Source organism: Berghia stephanieae, chromosome 1 (genome assembly GCF_034508935.2).
Source record: "Berghia stephanieae isolate SIO BIC M18660-M18661 chromosome 1, UCSD_Bste_1.3, whole genome shotgun sequence".
Taxonomy (NCBI): domain Eukaryota; kingdom Metazoa; phylum Mollusca; class Gastropoda; order Nudibranchia; family Aeolidiidae; genus Berghia; species Berghia stephanieae.
The window spans coordinates 115,486,676-115,511,216 of NC_088360.1; the positions used below are offsets into that span (position 1 = coordinate 115,486,676).

General features: G+C 37.7%; 1 protein-coding gene across 3 annotated transcripts; it reads right to left on the minus strand.

The window, feature by feature from the left end:
- Positions 1-1,870: 1,870 nt before the first annotated feature.
- On the minus strand, positions 1,871-23,883 carry LOC144962835 (DNA-directed RNA polymerases I, II, and III subunit RPABC1-like). 3 transcript variants are annotated; one of them, XM_078896149.1, is made up of 9 exons: positions 23,632-23,883; positions 16,909-17,108; positions 13,503-13,591; positions 13,131-13,192; positions 12,427-12,566; positions 10,899-10,979; positions 3,357-3,415; positions 2,868-2,946; positions 1,871-2,164 (listed from the first exon to the last, which is right to left on the minus strand). In XM_078896149.1, exons 2-9 carry the CDS (start codon positions 17,101-17,103, stop codon positions 2,099-2,101), a joined length of 771 nt encoding a protein of 256 aa, XP_078752275.1. In that variant the 5' UTR covers positions 17,104-17,108; positions 23,632-23,883; the 3' UTR covers positions 1,871-2,098. The 3 variants fall into 3 exon arrangements, with proteins under 3 accessions (XP_078752275.1, XP_078752276.1, XP_078752277.1); XM_078896150.1 differs by lacking the exon at positions 16,909-17,108; XM_078896151.1 differs by lacking the exons at positions 16,909-17,108; positions 23,632-23,883 and adding an exon at positions 17,991-18,127.
- Positions 23,884-24,541: the final 658 nt, after the last annotated feature.

Here is a 24,541-nt window from a genome sequence, read left to right on the forward strand (position 1 = left end):
AAACAAATCGTGACTTGTATTCAATAGTTCAACCAATGAAATAACTTGTTTCCGTGAGCATTACTAACGACAACTCACTAGGCAGTGCAAAACCCAAATAATGACGTCAAACTGCCAGTCCTTTTGGATTTCAGTGTCAGGCTATAACATAACTATGGCTACGGTTTGAGCTGATGTCTCGACCTCGTCAACGTATTAATTAATATTAATATCAATATCAGAGAGTTTGGTTGAGACGCTCGTTGCCAGTACGTAGTTCCAGCAATTTGTGGTCACGTGTTATCACTGATCACAGTCACAGAGATCTATCTACGTATTGGGCTGTCATCTGCATTTTTTTGCCAAATTGGGACCTAAAATTTGCCAAAATTTGCCCCAAAAACCTCCAAAATTTGCCAAAAAGACCAAAATTTGCCCAAAAATTTGCAGAGAACTAAGCGTTTCAGTAAAAATTAACACGCGATACAGAAAAAGATATATATAAAAGACAATTTATTACATTTAAGGAGGCTACATTTATTAATTTACACAATAGCGTTGTTACAAAGATTTTAAAGGATCATTATCCGTAGAGAGTAGCTTCCCTTGGTTTGGGCCCAGGCAAAGCTACAACATTTCTCAAGTTTCGCACTTTTTTTTTCGTTATTTTGTTTTCGCTTCTTTTTTTTCCCCCAAAATTTGCCACGCGATTTGCCAATTTTCCCAAAATTTGCCACGAATTGCCAATTTTGGGAAATTTGCCAAAATTTGCGGATCACCCTGATATTTGCGGCCGCAAAAAATGCAGATGACAGATTGGGGTACTGTGGGGCGTGTTCTGTTGCTTTTATTTTTATTGTGTGTGTGTGTGTGTGTGCGCGCGCGCATGCATGTTTTTCTTCATAATTAACAACGCATCCGTGACCATACAGAAGCAATCCTCGATTAAGAACTTCTTTGTTAAAAAATAACTAAGTAACTGGCCCATTTCTTTGTGTTATTGTATTTTGCTTTCCTGTATAAAACGAAAAGGAAAAACAATTTTTAAAAAAAATATCCCACGAAAATTGAAAACCAGTCATGAAGCTAAGCAAGTTTACCAACATGGTACTGCAGTGGATTCCAGGACACTGTGGGATACTTGGAAATCAGATCGCTGACCAACTGGCAAAGGCAGGCAGTCGCATGCAGCAACCCTCCCCAATGTACTCAACAGGAGAAATTAACAAAATGGCCAAATTTATCCAGTCTCAGAGATGGAGAGAGAAGCACCCAGAATACAACATGAATGACCCAATCAAGGTGCTCGACAGAAAGGAACAGGTCATCATCTTCAGACTGAGAACTGGACACAACCAGTTAAAGGAACATATGTGGAGGATGTCCAGAGCAGGTGCCTCTGGACAATGTGACTGCGGACTTGAAAAAGAAAATGGACATCATGTCCTAATGGAATGTCCAAAGTACAACCAGTTGAGAAGGAACTTCTGGCCTGACCCAACCCCATACTCAAAGAAGCTGTACGGCAGTGAGGACGACCTCAGGACCACTGTGGCTTCATTCACCAGACCGGACTGACCATGTGACGTGACGGGAACGAAGAAGAAGAAGAAGAAGAAGAAGAAGAAGAAGAAGAAGAAGAAGAAGAAGAAGAAGAAGAAGAAGAAGAAGAAGAAGAAAACCAGTCCATACTCTCCAACTTCGCTGATAAGGGAAGTAAGGCAGGAAACAATACTTGAAGAACATAGTATGTATTAGTTACCTCCCATGACCGACGGATTTCAGCACGCTCAGATTCTAACACGCCATTTGACTTCTCCCGAGAGTGTGCTAGAATCCAGGTAGTACAGTATGCAGGATTATTATGACAATAATGGAAAGAAGGCTCATATAAATTCTTTTCAACAATTTATTTGATAAAACAGACTTTCCTCTCTCTCTCTCTCTCTCTCTCTCTCTCTCTCTCTCTCTCTCTCTCTCTCTCTCTCTCTCTCTCTCTCTCTCTCTCTCTCTCTCTCTCTCTCTCTCTCTCCCTCTCCCTCTCCACATTAAACATGAAATTATAATCAATGTTTTCGATGACATGATAAATGACATGAGCATTTGTGAAAAATAAAGGTCAGACAACCAATCTATAGCTGACATATCTTCCTGCTGTCTCACTGGGTCGAATGATCTTAACAACCTTTGGAAAAAAAAAAAATAAATGTCTCGGTTTTGACTTAAACCATATAACATATAGTAAAGTAAACACAGATGAAGCAAAAAATTCATAAAGATAAAGAACTGAACATGTGTGTAAGAAATGGACAATAAAAAAAACATCCCAAAAAAATCAGTCAACCTCAAATGGGGATCGAACCTCAGACCTTCTGATTACCGGTAATCAGACGGTTTGAGGTTGACTGATTTTGTAGGATGCTTTTTTCTTTCTTGTATTTTTTATTCTTGCTTTGTTTAGCACGTTTCATACACACTTGTTCAAAACAAAAACAAAAAAATAATTACAGTATGCAACAGGGAGATGATTTTTACAAGGATATAATATCTCCTAAAATTAAAACTAAACATTTGTCTGTCTCCCTCTCAACCAAGGACTCCAGCTAGGGCCAGGACATACTAAGTAATCTTTTTCCAAGTCAAAGATAGAAAGCAACTCGGAAAACAGATAAAGGGAATAGAAAACGCAGCAAATGATCTCCTGCCCACTATCCGAGGTCAGAGGACCCTAAGAGTTTGTTCTATATCCAGACTTGGCCATGTTTATGGCCAGCTGCGGGAGAAACTGGGTTGATTGTATATCAAAAACAAAAACCCTACCTCTACGCATCTGGTGAATGCTAACTGCGGAAGGAAGTTCTAAAATAATGTGCTATGAATGACTATACCTGTCCACGTTTAATGCCAAAATAACGAGCCACTGGATCCCCTTGCTGTATCCTGGGTAGTTGGGACTCTTTCAATTTACTGGCATGGGTTAAAGAATTGAACACAACAGTTCCATCCGTCCTTATTTAATTTGTACAGTTGTACACCATATGATACGATAATGATGATGATGATGATGATGATGATGATGATGATGATGATGATGATGACAACAATGATAGTGATGAAGATGAAGATGATAATGAAAATGACGATAGTGATGATGAAAATGCTGATGGTGATGATGATGATGATAAGCTCATCAGATTTGTCCCAAGTCAAGATACGGAAAGGATTTCTTGGAAAATTGATGAGGATTCCCATACCATTCTCTTCCACAAAATAACACTTGAGAAAAGTACTTTTACAATGCAAATTCGTCAATTGCTACTAACCATTGAGCAAATATAATATGAAATGTCAAGAAACAACTGCGATGCAAAGGATACTATCTGTTTAAAAGCTCTGCCTTTTCGTCTGGAGTCATCACTTTGTGCTCAGGAACCAGCTGAAAAAAAAAATAAAAAATAAAAAAGGTATCAGTTTATAGAACGTAGACATTCACTTTTATAGCGTCCATGAAAAAAAAAAAAACCCGAACACCTAAAAAATAGGGAACTAGTTAAAACATGTAACTAAGATAATAATAATAATAATAATAATAATAATAATAATAATAATAATAATAATAATAATAATAATAATAATAATAATAATAATAATAATAATAATAATAATAATATTAACAATAACAATAAATACAATAAAATTCTCTTTATTTATCCACAAGGGGAAATTTGTATTTAGGATCAGGTCTATTTCAAAGGAAGACTTGGATTACCCAGGCGTCAACCGTAGTGCAGCGCCACAAAGTGAGCTAGGACGAGGCGATTGGCTCAAAGCCACAGCCTCACAACGCGGCGTGGATTCGAACTTGGTACCTATTGGGTACGAAGCAAAGACCATTCTTCTGCTATAAAGAAGGGCATGTAAGTCCAAGAAGAGTTTGAACCCTTCTAATTCTATGGGAAATTTCGCTTTCTCCCGAACATTATAATTAATGTCAATTCAGAAAAGTCGGCTGTTACAACCAAAAGGTGAAACCTAACAGGCAAGTCTGGTTTTAAGTTGTAGTGTGTCAAGGTTAGAAAGAGCACACGATGTGATAATAATTATTGGTCTCTCTCTCTCTCTCTCTCTCTCTCTCTCTCTCTCTCTCTCTCTCTCTCTCTCTCTCTCTCTCTCTCTCTCTCTCTCTCTCTCTCTCTCTCTCTCGCTACTTTAAATACTTCTGCAACTGCTGCTGCTACTATTACTAATTCTATTACTACCACCACCACCACCACCTCGGATTTCTCTAGGCCGAAACCGAAACGGACACTAGCAACTGCTTGTTACTATTTGGGATCAAATTAGATACTACGAAACTACGCTATAAAGTCAAAGCGCGTTGTCCATATTTAAAAAAAAAAAAAAGCGCCACATTATCCTCCCCCTCCCCCGCCGACTCTTTTGTGATTAAAAAAAAATAAATCACTGCTGTCCTCTTTTGGAACGTCCCACACACACACACACACACACACACACACACACACACACACACACACACACACACACACACACACAAACACTATTGTACGAACAGTCTAAAAAAAATCCCCTTCTGCCCCTGTCCCAAATCCTGGCCTTTACCAATTATTATGATAATATTATACTCCGGGCATAATAATAATATTATGACCAGCGTAACATCCCGAGGGCATTATGTAAAACATGACATTAAGTACGTAATAGGTATAACTAATCACACATTTATTTCTTCTTTAAAACTGATAGACTCTCTCTCTCTCTCTCTCTCTCTCTCTCTCTCTCTCTCTCTCTCTCTCTCTCTCTCACACACACACACACACACACACACACACACACACACACGCGCGCGCGCGCGCGCAAGCGAAAAACATTTAAAACTTCATGCAAAGAGACCGTGTGATTAAAGCCATTTACGGTGATTGGTGTGTGTGTGTGTGTGTGTGTGTGTGTGTGTGTGTGTGTGTGAGAGAGAGAGTGTGTCTATGTGTGCGTGTCTATGTGTGTGTGTATGTGTGTTGTTGGCAAATGTAAATGAATGACGAACATGTATGCACCAGATTTAACTATCCACTAGACACTCTGTAATCGATAACACACACACACACACACACACACACACACACACACATAAACACACACAAACTCAGCGAGAGAGAGAGAGAGAGAGAGAGAGAGAGAGAGAGAGAGAGAGAGAGAGAGAGAGAGACCCGCCCACCACCGTTACTGATGCAATACGTATTATACTGCAACAACGCCGGTCCCGACGGTTGACTTTCCATTTTAATCATCAATTACTACTACTACTACTACTACTACTACTACTACTACTACTACTACTACTACTACTACTACTACTACTAATAATAATAATAATAATAATAATAATAATAATAATAATAATAATATTAATAATACCGCAAATAGGTGGGAATTCGTCGTTTGGTTACACTTATACGTACTATTACAAAATAATGAAGAACACACAAAATATATCGACATATCATACCGGGGTGGCTCAGAGAGACCGTGCCCTGATTACTGATTAGTTTCCCACTTCTTTACTATCTTACATCCTCAAACCTTAAAATCTGAATGGCAGAGAGATCAAATATTTAAATTTATGCTGTTTAAATTTAAAAAAATGAAATTCTTATTACTTTACACAACAATCAAAAGCACGGTGCCGATTTGTTGAGTGAATTTGAAAGTGCGTGATATTTTACGTAGAATTGGTTTCATGGGCTCGTTGAATACGATCGCTTGAAGTATAAATTACTTTTACAACAAAAAGGACCCAAAAGAGCATTGAATTCTGGATCACAGGTATCGATCGAGTGTACAAAAAATTATAAAAGAAAATAAATATCAAACTGAAATCTGTGAAAAGACTCAACACATCAAATGTGAGAGCATCTTCAAAGTTACATCGATTGTGTAGGGCTAAAAAACATTAAAAGCGGTACACTGATAATATTCGGGTTATTTGATTTTCTAATCGAAAAAAAATATGTCTAACTCCCATCATAGTCAAACAATTGACACAAAAAGAGACACACAATAAAGAGTCAAAAATGTGCTTATTTTACCATGATCATTTCAACAACAATTATAGCTGGTGAAATTACTCGAAAATTAGTATAATGACAAATTTATATTTGCAGTAAAGGTACAGCAATATAGCTTAATATCATCATAATAATCATCAACATTATCGTCATCATCACATCACAGCAACTTTCAAAATATTTCCATTACCATCCTTCTCTTTCACCATACCCCATATCACTATCACCATCCTCATCATACTACCTAATATGTATCTTATTGTGGTCATGTAAAAAGGTTATAAGAGGGAAAGCGGGTGACTTTGATATCCGTCATCAGAAAGCCAAAGATCGTGCGCTCTCTCCCTCTCTCTTCTGCACTCATTTCATTTCCTCTTTCATTCCCTCATTATTTTCTCTATTCCTTCATTTCTTTTCGCTTTCCTTCCTCTGGAGAATAGGGATCATGTCCACTCCCCCCCCCCCCCCCCTTCCACTCTCTCTCTCTCTCTTCCGTTCCATCCTCTCTGTATGTGACAAATAACTTTGTATATGCAACAAAGTTACATACATAAATATATTTTGAGTCCTTATCACACTCTCTAATCTCAAAACATAAGTGCACACACACACACACACACACACACACACACACACCAATACCCCCCCCCCCCCCCCCCTTCTCTCACTCTCTGTTTCTTTCACACATGTCAGAAAATAGTAATACATTATATTATATTATAGGGTAAAGGGTCCGAAATTCGACACAGGCCCTAAAGTCGACACTCTTAGAGAGCCTTCATTCAAACCTATTTTTCATCTAAATTTATGTTTTCGGACACAAAACCACTGAGTTCATCTTAACCGCCGATAAATTTTCTTTCTGTTTCACCTAATTTCCGATTAAAAAACGGATGGAAAATTCCGTTTTGTCATGCGTAAACGTATGGTTCACGAAATCCGCTTCAACACCCGCCATTTTGTGAAAGTTAAGGGGTGACCCTAATTTCAATACCCTCAAGGAAAAAGTTCCAAACAAGTTCCAAAGTTGAATTAAAAGTCTGACGACAGAAAAACAAAAGCGGAGCCCAAAGTAATCCTTTAGAGCCAATCGGCCCATGAAGCCGGAGTTTATCCCGGTTTCTGTAATGGAAACGGACATTAGCAATGACTTGCTATCCTTTAGATAGGACACTAGTCTATCACACAGTACTTTTCGCCAGATCGAACAGACCCAGCTACCCAATCACTGCTGGGTGGACAGGAAGACCGGAAAAAATCTCGACTGCACCCGGGATCGATCACAGTCCCTTTGCCTGTGAAGCGAGTGCTCTACCAAATGAGCTATCCGGACCTCCGAGCTTAAAGCAGGTTATGAAAAAATTATAAACTACATCCATTCTCTCCATTGGGCCAAATCAATTCAAATCAACTTTTGTGATTTCAACTTCAAAATTAAAGTTTCAAGCCGACATAACACTGCATTGAGACATAGGGTCATTGATATATCTGTTTACAGTTAAATTACAAAGAATCCTGTGTAAAATTATATATATTGTGACCATTGGCACGTATATAAAATGTGTGTGTGCGTGTGTGTGAGAGGGAGAGGGAGGGAGAGAGAGAGAGAGAGAGAGAGAGAGAGAGAGAGAGAGAGAGAGAGAGAGAGAGAGAGAGAGAGAGAGATTATGCTGTACTTTCATATCATTCTTATCAAAGAACAGAGCCTGATTCTTCTTTACGTATTTATTATGTATTACCTTATTATAATGGAGATAAGCCCCATACACTGTTGCTCTTTAGATTTAAAAGTTAAGAAACCAAGATCAGTCAAATTTGGATTGTTGATTGGGAACGACAAAATTCTGAGAGTTGTAGTTATATGATTAAATGGTAATGTTTGGTTCCCTCACAATTTGAATAAATAGACTGAATTATAATAAAACAATTACGAAACAGGAAGCCGCCATTAAATGACGACTTCTCAACCTCTGGCCACACAATCAAAGGCGCAAATAACTAAAGAAATCAGAAAGCGTAAAAGAGGTAAGAAAAGAGGCCAACTACATTATTCGGTCGCAGTCCACTTTTGTAATTATAGTCAATGCGTGCTATGTGGTTCGCCAATCGGGTAGTTTAACCCTCCCCGAGTCCGTTTGTAAAATGGGAATACCTGCTAATAATAATAATATTAATAATAATAATAATAATAATAATAATAATAATAATAATAATAATAATAATAATAATAATAATAATAATAATAATAATAATAATAATAATAATAATAATAATAATAATAATAAGAAGAAGAAGAAGAAGAAGAAGAAGAAGAAGAAAAAAGTTATATTTTGCCTTGAACTTCAAGTTGAAGCAATTATCCATTTATTATGGTCACAGCAATACTCTCTCTCTCTCTCTCTCTCTCTCTCTCTCTCTCTCCCCTCTCTCTCTATCTATCTATCTCTATCTCTCCTACCCATGCACAGAAAGATTTAAAACAAATTTTAAAGATAATTAAATAAATTAAGTATATGGAATAAAAGAAAAAACATACAAACCCAGAAATCTAAAAAACTGTAGGATAAGTGTGTCAATGTTTCGGGGTTACAGCGTTTGTTACACTCTAATGGAATTTCGGATGTAGGTAAAAGGTTATTCACAAATGTTGTTTACAAAGGATAATAGGGACGCCTCGTAATATTTTTGATATTACGCTATAGTAAAATCAGGTTTCCCCCAAAACCAAAGGGCTATAATAACATACTATGAAATGTAATGAAACTAACTGGAATTATGGTTTTATAATGCTGAGTCAAGATGATGACATGAAATGGAGAATAGGAAGGTAAAAATGCACCAATCATGGGCGACAGCCTTTGTCATGATCAAGTAACAGTCAATGATGGCTACAGTGGTTACTAGTGATAATTAAATATGGCCCTTGCTTTGTATTCTTGGATAAAGTTCACATCGCACTAACTGATTCAGTGTGGCAAGACTTATGTGAATGAAGACACTTAAGGGATGCATAATGTATCAAATGGGAATCTGGTACAATTTGACCAGCTGGGAGAGAACAAAAAGAAGCACTGTAAAGCTTTTCAGCTTGACGATACAGATTGCGGCAAAGTAAAATGAGAATTTTCCCCTTGAACTTAAATGCTGATAACACCTGAACTTTTTCACGGATTGCAAACAGTCTGGCATGGCTATGCCAAAATTTGTGGAGATGATACATTTGACACACTTATTAAATGTGAGTGGCATCCCCATCTTTATCTGATGACAATGCCATTAATTTATGTAACTATGAATAGATGGAAAAACATGGCTATTCAATCTCTACAATAAAGGAAATGTAAAACGCAATAAACTTTCTGAAAGGTCAAATATTCCTCTTTTAACTGCAAAATATAAGCATTGTATTTGACTGAGGTAAGAGAGATAGTAGTGGGCCCAAAAACAATGGGGCTTGCTTAACTCACCAACCTAAACTTAACGGTTTATAATATCACTTTAATTTTACATATTGTAACAGGGGAAGAATTGCGGTGGGGTCATAAGTAATTTTTCAAAGATACCTCACTCATGGTCAGGAAACTGAACAAGACTTCCCCAACTTAAATTAATCATCAAGCAAAAATCAAAGGCATATTAAGTGGTTTTTAGACCAACAAAATTCTGACTTGAAATATGTGATTATTATATAGAAATCAAGACTCCTAAATAAAATTAAGATAACATCAAGGACAGGGTCATTGCAAGTTGTCTCCATGGCAAGAGTATCATCATGACATTTCAAAAGGTATATCAGTTTCAGTAGAAAACGGTAAGGGCTGCCTGAAGCCGGTGATCGTAAAATACTAACGAAAGAGTGAAAATGGAAAGGCTTCGTATGGGAACACAAAACAGACAATGGACGTTTCGGGTACAAACCCTTTGTCAGCACAACAATACACAAATAAACATGGAAAACAAATAAAATATAATGAAAAATAACTTGTAGCGTCTGCACTCAATGGTGGTTGCAGTATGAATGAAATGTTAGCGTGGCGTGGGTAGAGGATAGGGTGCCCCAGGGGGGTGATCTAATTGATAAGCAAAGGTCAGCGTCAGGGAACAGAACTTTCCAGACTATAATGGAAGATAAAAGACATATTGGTAGTAGTAGTAGTAGTAGTAGTAGTAGTAGTAGTAGTAGTAGTAGTAGTAGTAGTAGTAGTAGTATTAGTAGTAGTAGTAGTAGTAGTAGTAGTAGTAGTAGTAGTAGTAGTAGTAGTAGTAGTAGTAGTAGTAGTAGTAGTAGTAGTTGTAGTAGTAGTAGTAGTAGTAGTAGTAGTAGTAGTAGTAGTAGTAGTAGTAGTAGAACGCTGTAGTGAAACAGTACGGGGGCGGTGGAGGGGGCGAGGTGAAAGGGTCACGGCAGAGGTGGGCGGGGGGGGGGGGGTTGTTGGATGAGCGAAGGTCGAGTCTTCGCGAAGGAACGATGCGATAGTAAAGTGGAATACACCAATAAATAGATAGATAGATAGATAGATAGATGGATAGACAGATAGATAGGTAGATAGACAGAAAAGAGGGGAGAGAAGAGAGAGAGAGAGAAAAAAAAAATCAGTTTCAGTTCCAATGGCAACTCTCTCTAATTATCAAAACCAAAAACCTTCAAAAATAATGAATCTTAAGAAAAATGGACATAGGTAACTCTCATTTTTTGTTCAGCTACAATCTGTGTGTTTTACACTGATGGTAGAAAGATAGCATTTTTTTTGAAACCATTAATTAGAAGAAAAAAAAAAAAGCAAAGAAAATAAAGAACATATTCTGAATAGGATGAGTTATCTAAACAACTCTTACCATATGCTCTGTTATATTAATCAGCAATTCGGATTCAATGAACATTTCTAAGATGTATTTTGGTGCCATTTCTACCAGTGCCTGAAATAATAAGAGAAAAGAATAATTTAAATTTATAATTATAATAATACTGTTTGACTTCAAGTATGAAAAATTTATATAAAAAAGTATGCTGGGTCTTTAAAAGTTAACTGAGGACATTTTAAAAGTAGACTACAGGTCATCCATATGTGACGAAAGACAGTAGTGATCACTTTTTTGCACGCCAGATTTCTGCAGACATTGCATTACTGCAAACTATTTCTGGGTGACAGAATATTTTTCTACATAATAGTATGTCTCCATACCAGCATGCAAGGTTCAGATAACTGCATGCTCTACTTCGACAATCTTCTTTTTCCCATCCGATATTTTTACAACTAGTGTAAATCATTGGCAATGGAAACGGACTTTGATACATCATAATTTATCTGGGAAATGTGATAGTACCATAACATTGTTACAAAGGCTAATTACATCTTACTACAAGGTGGATCTTCGATGTTCGCCAGGCCATGCAAGGTGTCATAATCATAATGTTAGTGAGAGTTTACACAGAGCGAATCTTCGCCATTCGACAGGCCACGTGAAATGTGATAATGTTAGTGGGAATTTACACCACTCAGCCATCGTGTCTCCCTATGCAATAAGTCTTCAAAACTGCATGCTCTTTGTCGACATTCTTCTATTTCCCCATCAGACTTTTGTTTTATGACCAGTATAAATCACTGTCAATGCAAACACACTTTCACACATCATAAATTATCAGAGATGTGTACTATCACGGCGAATCGTCGTTTTTGCCAGGCCAGACAAGGTGTCATAACGTTATTGAGAGTTCACACCTCTTCGACGATTGCAACCTATCAGGCATTGAAAGGTTGAGCTGGGTCGAAGCGTTGATTTATGGGGAAGAGTTGAGTCAAAACTTAAAATTGAGTAAACTGTCACATATCATTAACGAAATTGGTTTAGGCGCAAGGCGCATTGCATTGAGAGGTGCTTAAATGCATGTGTGGGTAGTACTGCATTGTCTCCCTTCACATATAGGATTACCACATGCTTTTCAGCTCTCACGAGCACAGTGCAGAAATGTGATGACTACTGTATCATAACAATAATGAGGAATTAAAAAAAAAAAAAGAGCTTTTATATAACGCAATATCCACTAAACATGCTTAAAGCGCTTTACAAGGGGTCCCTATGCTATTAATGGCCAGGTACTCATTTTACACATGAGTACAGTGAGAGAATGTGAGTAAAGAGCCTTTCCCAAGGACTCAACTATGCACTGAGCGAGGCTCGAACCCAGGACCTTCTGATCCGAAAGCAAGTGTCATACCACAAGACCACCTAGCCGCAATTATAGTAAGAATTATTGAATTGTTGAATATCAATTCTTTGGCGTTGTTGATAGTTCTTAACAGACCAGTGACAAAAAAAAAAAAAATTGTACAAAGTAAACACCAGTGAGTAGCACTCAACCAACCTGCTTTGCTGAAGGAGTCATACTGGCTTGCACCACAATGATGGCCCTCATTATATTCTCTTCCTGCATACGCTGGCAGTATGTCTTGATTGTCTTTAACCCAACTTTTGCCTCATCCGGAAAAAATACAAACATCTGATCTGTAGTCAGTAGATTTAGAGACAAATTCACATTACAATGTTGGTCTCAGTATGATCAAGGCATGTAAAAAAGAATCCATTTCTACATGATAAGAAAAAAATGTGAATGATATTACTTGTAAAATAAAAGCATTTCTTATGGGTTATGCTTAAAAGTTTATACATAAGGGAAATAAAAATGTGCCATTGTGATAATATAATGTAACTCATCCCTTTTTTTTGGCATGCGATCTTGAGTGAGGCAATAGAAACCATGAGATCACTCATCAACTGTCTTTGAGCATTTATTTCTTGTTAAGGCAAGACTATGAGTGACTGAGAGCCACAATTTAATATTATATCAGGGTGAATCGGACAATGAAAAATGAAAAGTCTTAATCACTAGAAGTGAATGCTTTTACTTAAAAAAAGAATAAATGCCGTTTCTTAAACTGCTAAAAACTCAAAACTTCATCTTTCTAATCACTTTGACTTTAAAATCTAATTTCCAGCATCTGGTTTATTTTGACATAATATAATGAGATTGAAACACATTTATGACATAATCCATAAAATACATCTCACCTGTTGGATCATCATTGTGTGCAACTAATACGATCAAATCACTACGGCTGGGTTTTCTTTCACTGGAAAATAAAAACACATAACAAATATGTGAAAGGAAAGATCAGTATTAACATATAGAGGAAATTGTTCCAAGTATTCAGCATTATCTTGAAAAAAGTTATGCTTAACTTTATCAGACGTGTTCCAAAGAGTCAATTTGTGATGATAATCAACCAAATGTGTCACTACTTAAATCTTGAGAGAATATTACTGTCCACAAGTGTGATTGATGGATGGCAATGCGATCAATATTTATTAAATTATTATTGCTAAATTTTACTTTCTCTTCTAATGCTTCATAGCTCATATTTCTTCAGTAAATTTTCTTACCTTGGCTTATCACCAAATAATTCCTTGAAGCCTTCTAAGGTTTGATCCAACTCTTCTTGTGTTACTAGATATCCTCTGTCATGGCACAACTGAAATAACAGTGCAATAATAAGACAGTCAAATGCCTGATATCAAGAGCATATGTTTACAATAATATGAGAGTGAGTCAAAAAGTAATGGGACTCTGCTTATTACTTTAAAATAAATTGAATCAATACCATGAATCATACCACAAATTAAAACTTGGCATTAGCGGAGTAGAATGCCACTTCTCAACATAGCCTCCGCCTCTCTCTATAGCCACAGTCCACCATTTTGTATTCCGTCCTCGTAAAACTGAGTTGACTGAACTTTTAGCCAATTTGTCATTGCTGTCTTGGCTTCTTCATCCTCTTCCAAGTGATGTCCCCTCATTGCCTCCTTCAGTGAACCAAAAAGATGGAACCCTGAAAGTGTCAAGTCTGGTGAATACGGAGGGTGAGACAGCGCTGTCCATCGATTACCTCCCTTTTCCTGACACTTGTGTGTGGATGGACATTTTCATGAAGAAACAGTACCTGTTCCATCTCCAAATCTGGTCTAACTCGACAAAATTCTTGCTTTCAGTCGATTCAATGTCTATTTGTACCTGCTATCTCATCAAGAGAAGTTCTAGAAGATCTGATCAATGCTTCTGTCTTTATTTGATTCACTTAGTCAACACTGCTTGGACGGCTCACTACTCAGCCATCTCGTGTCTCCCTATGTATTAAGTCTTCAAAATTGCATGATCTTTGTTGACATTCTTCCATTTTCCCATCAGACCTTTGTTTTATGACGAGTATAAATCACTGTCAATGGAAACACACTTTCACAAATCATAAATCTGTCTTTATTTGATTCACTGAGTTGACACTGCTTAGACACGGCCATCACAACATTTGTCAGGATTTCAGGTCAGGTGCTGGATTGCATCTCATTTTATTCTAAATGACGAGATACATGATCAACCCACCTAAAAACACTCTCTACAAAATGCCTGAGTTTTATAAACTTTCCAAGGCTTTTAAAATGTTACTTGAGGTTTCCTCTTCGAAAACAAGAAATTCAATGACAGCTTCCTGTGGCTGACGGACATTTGTGGGGGCAGCCATTTTGAACTGCCATTACTTTGTCAAAATTTGACAGAATTAAAATGTTCAACTTTTGGTTAAAAGAGTACATGTTTAAGTTCAATCGAGCTAAATATGACATCACATGAAAAAGCAATGAACTCAGTAGGTTATTTGACCCATCACTTTTTGGCTCAACCTAGTAATATAATATTACTTGGATAATTCCCCAAGATAGCACAACAAGTGGGTGAGAATGACTAACCACAAAAAAGGACATTTTTCTCCAACCACTGTGAGGGAGAATAGCTTACCCAATTCGGTGGTGGGGAACGGTTATAGTAGTGGTGATAGGGGTGATGGTGTGGTGAGTATGAAGGTTGTGGTGGTGGTGATAGGAGTGATGATGTGGTGGTAGGGATGATGATGTGTAATGTAAGTGTGTAATGTGTTCAGCGTTGGAAGGCTGCTTTTCACAGAGCTCTTAAAATTACTTCATTTTACGGCTGTTTTTTTAAGTGTTATTTCTATACAGGACGAATTTTATTTCATATTCAGAGGATTTCGTATGAGTTTGTGCTGCTTTTGACGAAAATTCGTGGATTTTAAACAATTAATTTAGCAATACTTTAAAGTTTTATAAAATTTTTGCAAGGATTTTATCATCTATTAAGACCATTGTTGTTTACATTTTACGATTTTAAGGAAAAAACAGTGAGCTATTTTAATCGTATTACAACGTTCGACGATGAACACCGAGAATGACAACACCTAATTATTGTTATAACTATTCACCCCAACACCTTTGTACAATACGACACACATTTAATAATACACCGAATTTAGAAATAGTGAACCTTTTGAGATCTATTAAATTATTCAAGGCATACAGAAAAATAACAAAAAGAGGAAATAAAGGTGGAAGGAAACAAAAACAAAAACAAATAGAAGCCAAAGAAAACATCAAAAACAACTCAGTCAAATTAAAATGCAATAATTTAAATTCTACTAATAACAATCTAAAAATTCTAACAGTGAACTGTCGCAGCATTGTACACAAAAGAGCTGAATTCTGTGCACTCATTGACAAACATGAACCAGACATTGTTTGTGGACAAGAATCGTGGCTAAATGACAATATTAAGTCATGTGAAATCTTCCCCAAAGAATACGAGGTATTCCGAAATGACAGAAAACTACCTAGAGAAGAGGCAGAAGATGAAGGAAGTGAAAATGAAGACTATGAGACCAGGCGACCGGGAGGTGGAGTATTCATACTCGTTGATAGAAAGCTCACAGGCTGTGAGCAAACAAAATTCAAAACTGACTGAGAGATAATTTGGGTAAGCGTTAAAATCCAAGGCCATAAAAACATCCTTGTTAGATCGTTCAAATGCCCCATTGAAATGAAACTGACATCGTAGAACTGCAAAAATTGCTTGAAATAATCAACTCAGAAAAAACTCCAAACCAAATGATTCTAACAGGAGACTTTAACTGTCCTGATATAAACTGGGACGGTTCAAAAACGTTATCTGTCTGCCCACAACGTGCAATACAACAAAGCCTCATCGACATTACAGCAGGAGCGCACCTAACACAAATTCACGAAGAATGCACACGCGGTGACAATATTTTAGATCTTGTTTTCGTATCCAATCCATCACTGATCCATTCAACAACATCACAACTAGGAATATCAGATCATGCCTGCGTTGTTACTGAAACCACACTAAACCCCAAATATATTTCAAAAAGGCCAACTGGGCCGCACTACGAAAACGAATCGAGGGACTGTCATCAGAGATCACAGAACAGCACAAAAACAGTATGGATGTAAATGAAATGTGGAGCCATTTTCAGTCCTGCCTACTCAGTGCAATCAAGGAGTCAATTCCCCAAAAAGTACATAAAAATACAAGAACGCCGCCGTGGATGAACAGGAAAATACGAGCACTACTCAGACGCAAAGCAAAAGCATTCAAGCGGGCTAAACTGAGCGGAACCTGGGATACATACAAATCGTTGCAGCGTCAAAGTAGGCGTGAAATAAGGCAAGCAGAATGGACGCACATTAACAATGTCATAGAAAAAGGACTTGAAACAAACAATACCAAGCCATTTTGGAAATACATAAAAAGCAAGAAAAACGATTCCATTGGTGTAGCCCCATTGAAAGAAAATGAAACCCTGTACATTAAGGGGAAGGATAAAGCAACGATCCTCTTGGATCAATTTAAATCTGTCTTTACCCCTCATGAACCACACGATACAACCACCCCACCGACATCACATAGGTGTGACCAATCTCTTACTAATATCAACATAAACATCTCAGGAGTTGAAAAGTTGCTGAAAAACGTCGATCCATCTAAGGCGTCAGGTCCAGATAACATCTCCAACACAGTACTAAAGGAGTGTGCTGAGAGTTTGGCCCCCTCATTATGCATAATTTTCCAAAAATCGGTCGACACCGGGATGCTCCCTAATGACTGGCTGAAGGCAAACATCGCACCTGTATTAAAAAAAGGTAACAAAAATAAAGCAGAGAACTACCGTCCAATCTCACTGACGTCTGTAATATCCAAACTGTTAGAACATATAATCTGTAAGAACATGATGAACCACTTTGAGAACAATGACATCCTAACTGACCTGAACCACGGGTTTCGCAAAGGATACTCATGTGAAAGCCAACTCCTAATAACTGTAAACGACCTGTTGAGACTCCAGAATGCCAACACTCAGGCAGACATCGGCATCCTTGACTTTTCCAAAGCATTTGATACTGTGCCCCACCAAAAACTCCTGCAGAAACTAGAAAATTACGGAATTCGTGGCTCTTCGAGAATGGTAAACATGCCTGATAATGTCATATATCTATACTGAGTATCAATTCAAACTGGCCAGTGATTAATAGTCCATAATTTTTTAACTGTTAGTCACATTGACATACTTCATACACCATTGGAAAATTAAGAGAATTCCAGGTATAATATACGAATTTCAGTAAGATACATATATTATATATATGTTTACCCAAATGGGGTGTGGTTGAAAAATATCCAACATTTCACAGAGAGCAAAAGTAAGTATAAATGTACAAAGTTGAAGAATACATATCATTTCTTATAGTCGTGTTGTTTTTCCCCTCATACCTGTTTTGTTCTGGTTCAAATTTAATTCATCTGGAACATATATCGTGAAAATTCTGCCTATAATGATACAAGACCTAGCGAGCACTTTCATAGGTAACTGAGTAAAACAATGTGACACTCACAATAACAAATAATGTTATAAAATGTCTTTCAAGAATGGATATGCCCTCTCTGCTGCCTCCTTAAATTCATGCACACAGAAATACATGGAAAGTACAATCGAATTTAAGCTTGCTGACCATTGATATTTCCTCTATTTCTTTACTGCATAAGGTGGCCACTTCATAACGCAGCTGCAGCCATTTATTTCTGGGGAAAAAAACAAACCCTTGGACTTGTGTACAGCAGCCAGATGAAATCTCTAATTGATAATATTGAACCCATTATTAGTGGTGCTTAAAGGATCCAGGAGTGTTACTGGATGCAGCTATGTGGTCTTGTGGTATGACACCCGCTTTCAGATCGGAAGGTCCTGGGTCAGAGCCTCTCTCAGCGCATAGTTGAGTCCTTGGAAAAGGCTCTTTACTCACATCCTCTCAAGTGTAAAATGAGTACCTGGCCAATCAGGGCTTGTCTCTGTCGGAAAAAAAATTGTAATATCGCCTAACAGGCATCATGTCTCGTTTTGCATGTTACGTGTTGCTGTTGGTCAAAGACCCTTTGTAAAGCTCTTTGAGCATGTTCAGTGGATAATGTGCTATGTAAAAAGCTCAAGTTTTAAATCTGTGAAACTCCAAAACAAATAAACCTCTTCAAGCTACCTGCTTGTCTTTGCAAAGGTCAGACTCAATCAATCTATCATAAAATGAAAAATTACATGGTAGGTAGGTACTATATACCCTTCACACAGACAAACATACCTTTGGCTGAATGATTATGTGTGCAAAGAAAATGTGAAGATAAATTTGTCTTATTGTCTTGCCAAAGTGATCTTGTCAAGAATCAGATAACCAAGGACCGTGTAATGTGTCATTATAACAAGACTAATTGAAGAAGATGGCTATCTACAGTATAAACCAGAAAGCAAACATTTTATGGCCAATTGATTGCCCCTCTTTTTAAAGTCATCTTATTTCCACAATGAGAATTCAACTGGAGTATCGCATCTCTATTCCCAATTGAAAGTTTACTGTGTGCTTGACCAGACGATCATACCCGTAGGCTAAATGACAAGACAGTACAATGAGTAAATAACACACCTGTACTAATTGTGTTGCAAAATCCTTTTTGGGCTATTTTAGATCAAATGCAGGTGTTTATTCAAGTCAAACAACATTGAGTTGAGATGGTCATTATAATACTCAATTGGAATTAGTGGTTGGGAGTCCTGCTATTCCGTTGGCAGAGCACTTGTTTCACACATAAAGGAAATGGGATTGATCCTGGATAAACCTGGGATTTTTTTCTGACCTCCTGTCCACCCAGAAATGATTGGGTAGCTTGGTCTTAGATCTGTAGACTAATATCATATCAAAGGGTAGCAGTCAATTGCGGATTACTGGGATTAACTCTGGCTCTATAGGCATTATGGCTCTGAAGGACTATCTAAATAGGCATGATTCAGAGTTGAAACTTTAAAGAGAATGAGAGAGAAGGGGGAGAAAGTAAGGGAGGGAAGGAGAGAGAGGGAAAGGAGAAAGAGAGAGAAAGAGAGAGAGAGAGAGAGAGAGAGAGAGAGAGAGAGAGAGAGAGAGAGAGAGAGAGAGAGAGAGAGACTGACAGGATAGTTGGGACTTAGATAAGTTTTATTTAAAACTGATATAACATGTAACTGCCACTTATGTGCTGTCCCATGGTTGGCCACATTATACAAGTTTGAATGTATATTGGTGCTTCAATTATGTTTTCAGGGATAGCCATGTATTCTTTCAAAACCACCTGAAGCTCTGAAACTGTTTGATGTCATTTGTCATTCCATTTGCCAACTCGCTGACCTAACTCAACCCAAATGTGTACAATGAGAGAGATATCCAAAGCATTGTCTTGTCTGGAAACTTGAATTCAGCCCAATCATGTGGTGTTCCTTGAGTAGAATTCTAACGAATGGTCATCGACACTTCAATTCTGCCTCTCCGAGTCTTCTTCTCACAGTTAATAATGAAATCTAGTTTTCACTCGCATAATCCGACTGATGCAAATGTGTCGTCATCATGATGTTGGACTAATTATTTGGACTTTTTTTTTTCCCCAATGACTTGGGAGGTTGAAGGCACTTCTTTGATTGTGTTACAGTGGTCACCATTTATAAGCACTGGGTAAAAGCACAATCGGGCTAAATCCACACTCGGGCGTGAGACAGAATTTTTACTATTGATAAATTTACCCCTTTATAAGCATGCCCACCGAAAATGACTCCGCTTTTATAAGCATGCTCAATTTTCAGGTCATTACTTTAAAATTACAAAAATAAAATGAAATAAATAAATTACCTATGATTGACAAACAGGGTTAACAGAAACCATCAAAATGCTCTGCGAGTAACGTAAGAGTACACCTCACTACCCCATAATTACAGTGCAACCTCGATATAACGACATCGTCGGGACCGGGAAAACGTGTCGTTATAGAGGGATGTCGTTACAGAGAGGTTTCCTATGTGTGTATATCAGGAGGTGTTTTGGGTCTTGTGTAGTGAATGTATACTTTTTCATTTTCCCTCTGTAGTTTATCCGGGCTTGGGACCGGCAATGAATGGAGAGTGGACAAAGGATTTATAAACAGTCCAGTGTTGACCTGTCACAGGAATTCATTGGGTGAAAGGCGAGCCTTTTGATTGGTGAAAGGCGAGCCTACTGATTGGCTGCGGTGTTGTACAAATGTGACTATTGATTGGCTGAAAAAGAAGCGTTTTCATTGGCTACAATAAGAACTAGCTCTGGGCTTATTACGAGTAGACAACATACATAGAATGGAAGATACCACTTGTAATAGTTACGAACAATTTCATGGTAGACAAACACCTTCAAGGTTTGTCGGACCAGAAATGTCGTTATACAGGGGTTTTGCTGAAATGCACGTTGCTATATATGATATATAGTAAAATAAAATGGGACCTGAGTACCATGTCATCATACAGGGAATGTCGCTATAACGGATGTCGTTACATCGGGGTTGCACTGTACTTTACTTGCATGGCAGAGAACAGAGTCGGAACCAGTTCGCAGTAAAAGAGAGAAAAGCAAGTGCATCCAACCAAATAATAAAGCAAAAAAAACAAAAGCTTCTTTACCCAAATCAAACACCAAAGATGTGATGATGTTGCATACTGTGGCATTTGTCACTAGGCTAGTGGCTGTGACCCCATTTTTTTTGACTATTGAGTGATGGGTCTCAGAAAAAGTTCCATAGAGATATTTTGTTTATGGATGGATTTTAATGATTTAAAATTAAGTTATTTTTCTTCAGGAGGAATTACTCTTATCGTTTGGTGTTATTAATTTTTAAATCAATGCTAATTTGATTGTGGATAAAATAGGGTATAATTTAGCTTTCGATAATTAAAAAATTAGAAATCTGTAAATCAAAATTTCAGTGATGGCACGTGATTTAACATCTTAACCTTTTAATAACAATTCAGGGCAAAACTGAATACTGCATCCATGAATTTCGTTCCAGCAAAATCCTTACTCAAATCTTAGCGGACATTTTAGGCCAGTTTTGAAATCCAAATGGTGGTTACTACCGGAAAGGGTTTCAGGTCACAAAGTCCGTCAGTTCAGTAAATAACAGGCAAAGACCATTTTTCAACCTTTAAACTAACATAACTTTTCTTCTGTTTATCTGATTTTCACAATTTTGGTATCATTATAATTGTGTTGAAAAGCACTTTATAATGATATAGGTTTCAATTTCATTGAGCTCAATCACAATCCAATTTGAATTTTTTACCAAAGTTAGGCACTTTGATAAAATTTTCAAACTCAAAATATCTTGATTTGACTCAGTCAGGGGGATAGGTCTTGAAAAAACATAAAATTTGTTTCTCTACGACCTACGGTTCCAGAGTTATTTATGTTTTTCTACTGAAATTTTTTGTCAATTTTACAGAGAGAATCTGTGATCTCACCGCTGCCTCAAAACCAGCATCTTGCGGCGATTGGGAAATTTTGAGTCTCGCAGTCAACATGGCCCACTTACAGTAGAACTCGGAAATAGCGAGTTCTACGGGTCCACTCCTGATTACTCGCTATTTCCGAGTTCTCGCTATTCCCGAGTTGCCAGGAAAGGTCACTCGGCCGTACAAAAATATGGAAAGACAATGTGTTTGTGTGTGTGTGTGTGTTTGTGCGTGTGTGCCGCGCGTGCGTGCAAATGACTGTGTGTGGATAAAGTGGGGTGAGGGCAGGGTTGAACACGGCCTTCGTTAACTACGTAATGATGGCCACAGGTTGAAGTTGATCCACCCCTTCCATTTCCATCAAGATTTCATGTATGTGTGTGTGTGAGTGTTGTAAGCACTAGGCATGTTTGATGAGGTAAGCAAGCGCATCACTCAATCACTGACCCACTGAAATGATGGTTCCACGCTCCCCTCTCTCGCTGATCGTGTCGTTCGTTAACGAATGCGACTCGCTGACCGATGATGCGAAGTGAGGCATGTTGGCATGGTGGCTGCCAGTGCTTACCTCGCGCGGCACCACATTGGGTGAATAATTGACCCCCACACGCACACAAACACACACACCCAACCCCCCCCCAAATTTGTTTCGCCTATTATGTACTCTAGACTAGGCTACTATGTAATATTACTCGTAACGAAAAATAAGAAAAGAAAAGAAGCTAGGCTAAAAATATTTAAATCGCCCTTGTCTGGTGTTTTGCTTTACTTCGTTCCAAGTCCTAGGCTGGGGCAGGAAATGCTCGTTATTTCCGAGTTGACCTCTTTTTCATACTCGCTACTTGCATGCTAATTTTATTGACTCAAATAAGAGAAAAAAACGGGGATTTAGATTTTACTCGCTATTTCCGAGTTCTCGCTATTTCCGAGTACGTTACTTTCATGTTCTACTGTATTGTTTTCAGTAATTTTGTTTCAATTAAAAAAATAAATGGCAAGTGTTAGATGTCATTTTAAAGGTCAGAAAATACGCTTTATTTTCATATAAATCATTTTCATGTATGGAAAGTGTGGAAAAAATTAAGGATAAATGAAAATGGAAAAAATATGAGGTTTTTGTCCTAAAAAGTGGGGTTGGTGGCGGGAAAAATAAAATACTGAGCGAGTGTATCAATTTTGATGAAATTTGGCAGAGATATTCTTCAATTAATTGTCTATCGATGTATGAAGTATAATTAAAATGTATCCATAATTTAAAAAGTTCTTATAATTCAAAAATTTATAAATTTTTATTACATAATTTTCTGAGAAATACAATCAGGAATTAAGAATGAAATACACCGTTAGATAAAGCTTGTTTTGTGCCCTTTATAATGATACCAAAATTAGTCACATAGGTTCACAAATAACGCCATTGTGACCAACACAGTAGAGGGTTAAAAATATCGGCGGCCACTGGACTGGAGTTGGAGTTATCAAAGTGCCTATCAAAGTTAAGTACCTGCCTATCTATATTGCATTCGAATTCAGCGCATTTATTTTTATATTATATTTACGAACTAGAACTGTGCATTTCTCTCTCTCTCTCTCTCTCTCTCTCTCTCTCTCTCTCTCTCTCTCTCTCTCTCTCTCTCTCTTTTGTAGTTTGAAAAATTAGAAGAAAACAATACCAAAGATTCAGAAAAAAAATTAAATACCAAACCCTAAGGGGGCTGAGAAAACGAAAGTAGAAATCAGGATCAGGAGAGAAGAGATGAAATTCCAAGATCAGTAAAATTCCCAAACAATTGAGAGAGTCTATCACATCAAATTCACAATACTACCTGCATGACGGTCTTTCTGATCCTCCACAGTTTATAAGTTTCTAATTGATCATCCATGGTTTTAATGAAAAGTAATTTAAAAGTTGGCAATTTTAGAACACACCGGTCGGCAGTCGGGAAGTCAGCAAAACAATAAAACAACCCAGTTGGTTGGAAGTCGGTAGTTCTTTCCCCTTTGACTGGATTTCTTGTAAAAGTTTCCACCGATCAGTTTTTAATAACGCAGTGGCTATTTTTACAGTCCCGTAAAGATGGTTCTCGGGGCTATTTTTACAGTCCCGTAAAGATGGTTCTCGGGGCTATTTTTACAGTCCCGTAAAGACGGTTCTGGTGGCTATTTTTACGGCGTTGCGGTAATAGTAACAGATTGGCTGAGTAGACGCCATTGGCTCTAAAACTCTCACTCCCTTCGTTCAGGTGCGGCAAGTTAGCATCCTCTCTCTCTCTCTCTCTCTCTCTCTCTCTCTCTCTCTCTCCTCTCTCTCCTCTCTCTCTCTCTCTCTCTCTCTTCTCTCTTCTCTCTCTCTCTCTCTCTCTCTCTCTCTCTCTCTCTCTCTCTCTCTCTCTCCCGGTCTTTCTTTGTTTCTCTCTCTCTCACTCTTTCATTCTTTCTCTATCCCTTTCTTTCTTTCTTTCTTTCTTTCTTTCCCTATCTCTCATTTTCTCTCTCTCTCTCCCTCTCTCTTTCTTTCATTCTTTCGCAATCTCTTTCTTTCTCTCTCTTTCTCTCTCTCTCTCTCTCTCTCTCTCTCTCTCTCTTTCTCTCTCTCTCTCTCTCTCTCTCGGTCTTTCTTTGTTTCTCTCTCTCACACACTCTTTCTTTCATTCTTTCTCTATCCCTTTCTTTCTTTCTTTCCCTATCTCTCATTTTCTCTCTCTCTCCCTCTCTCTTTCTTTCATTCTTTCCCAA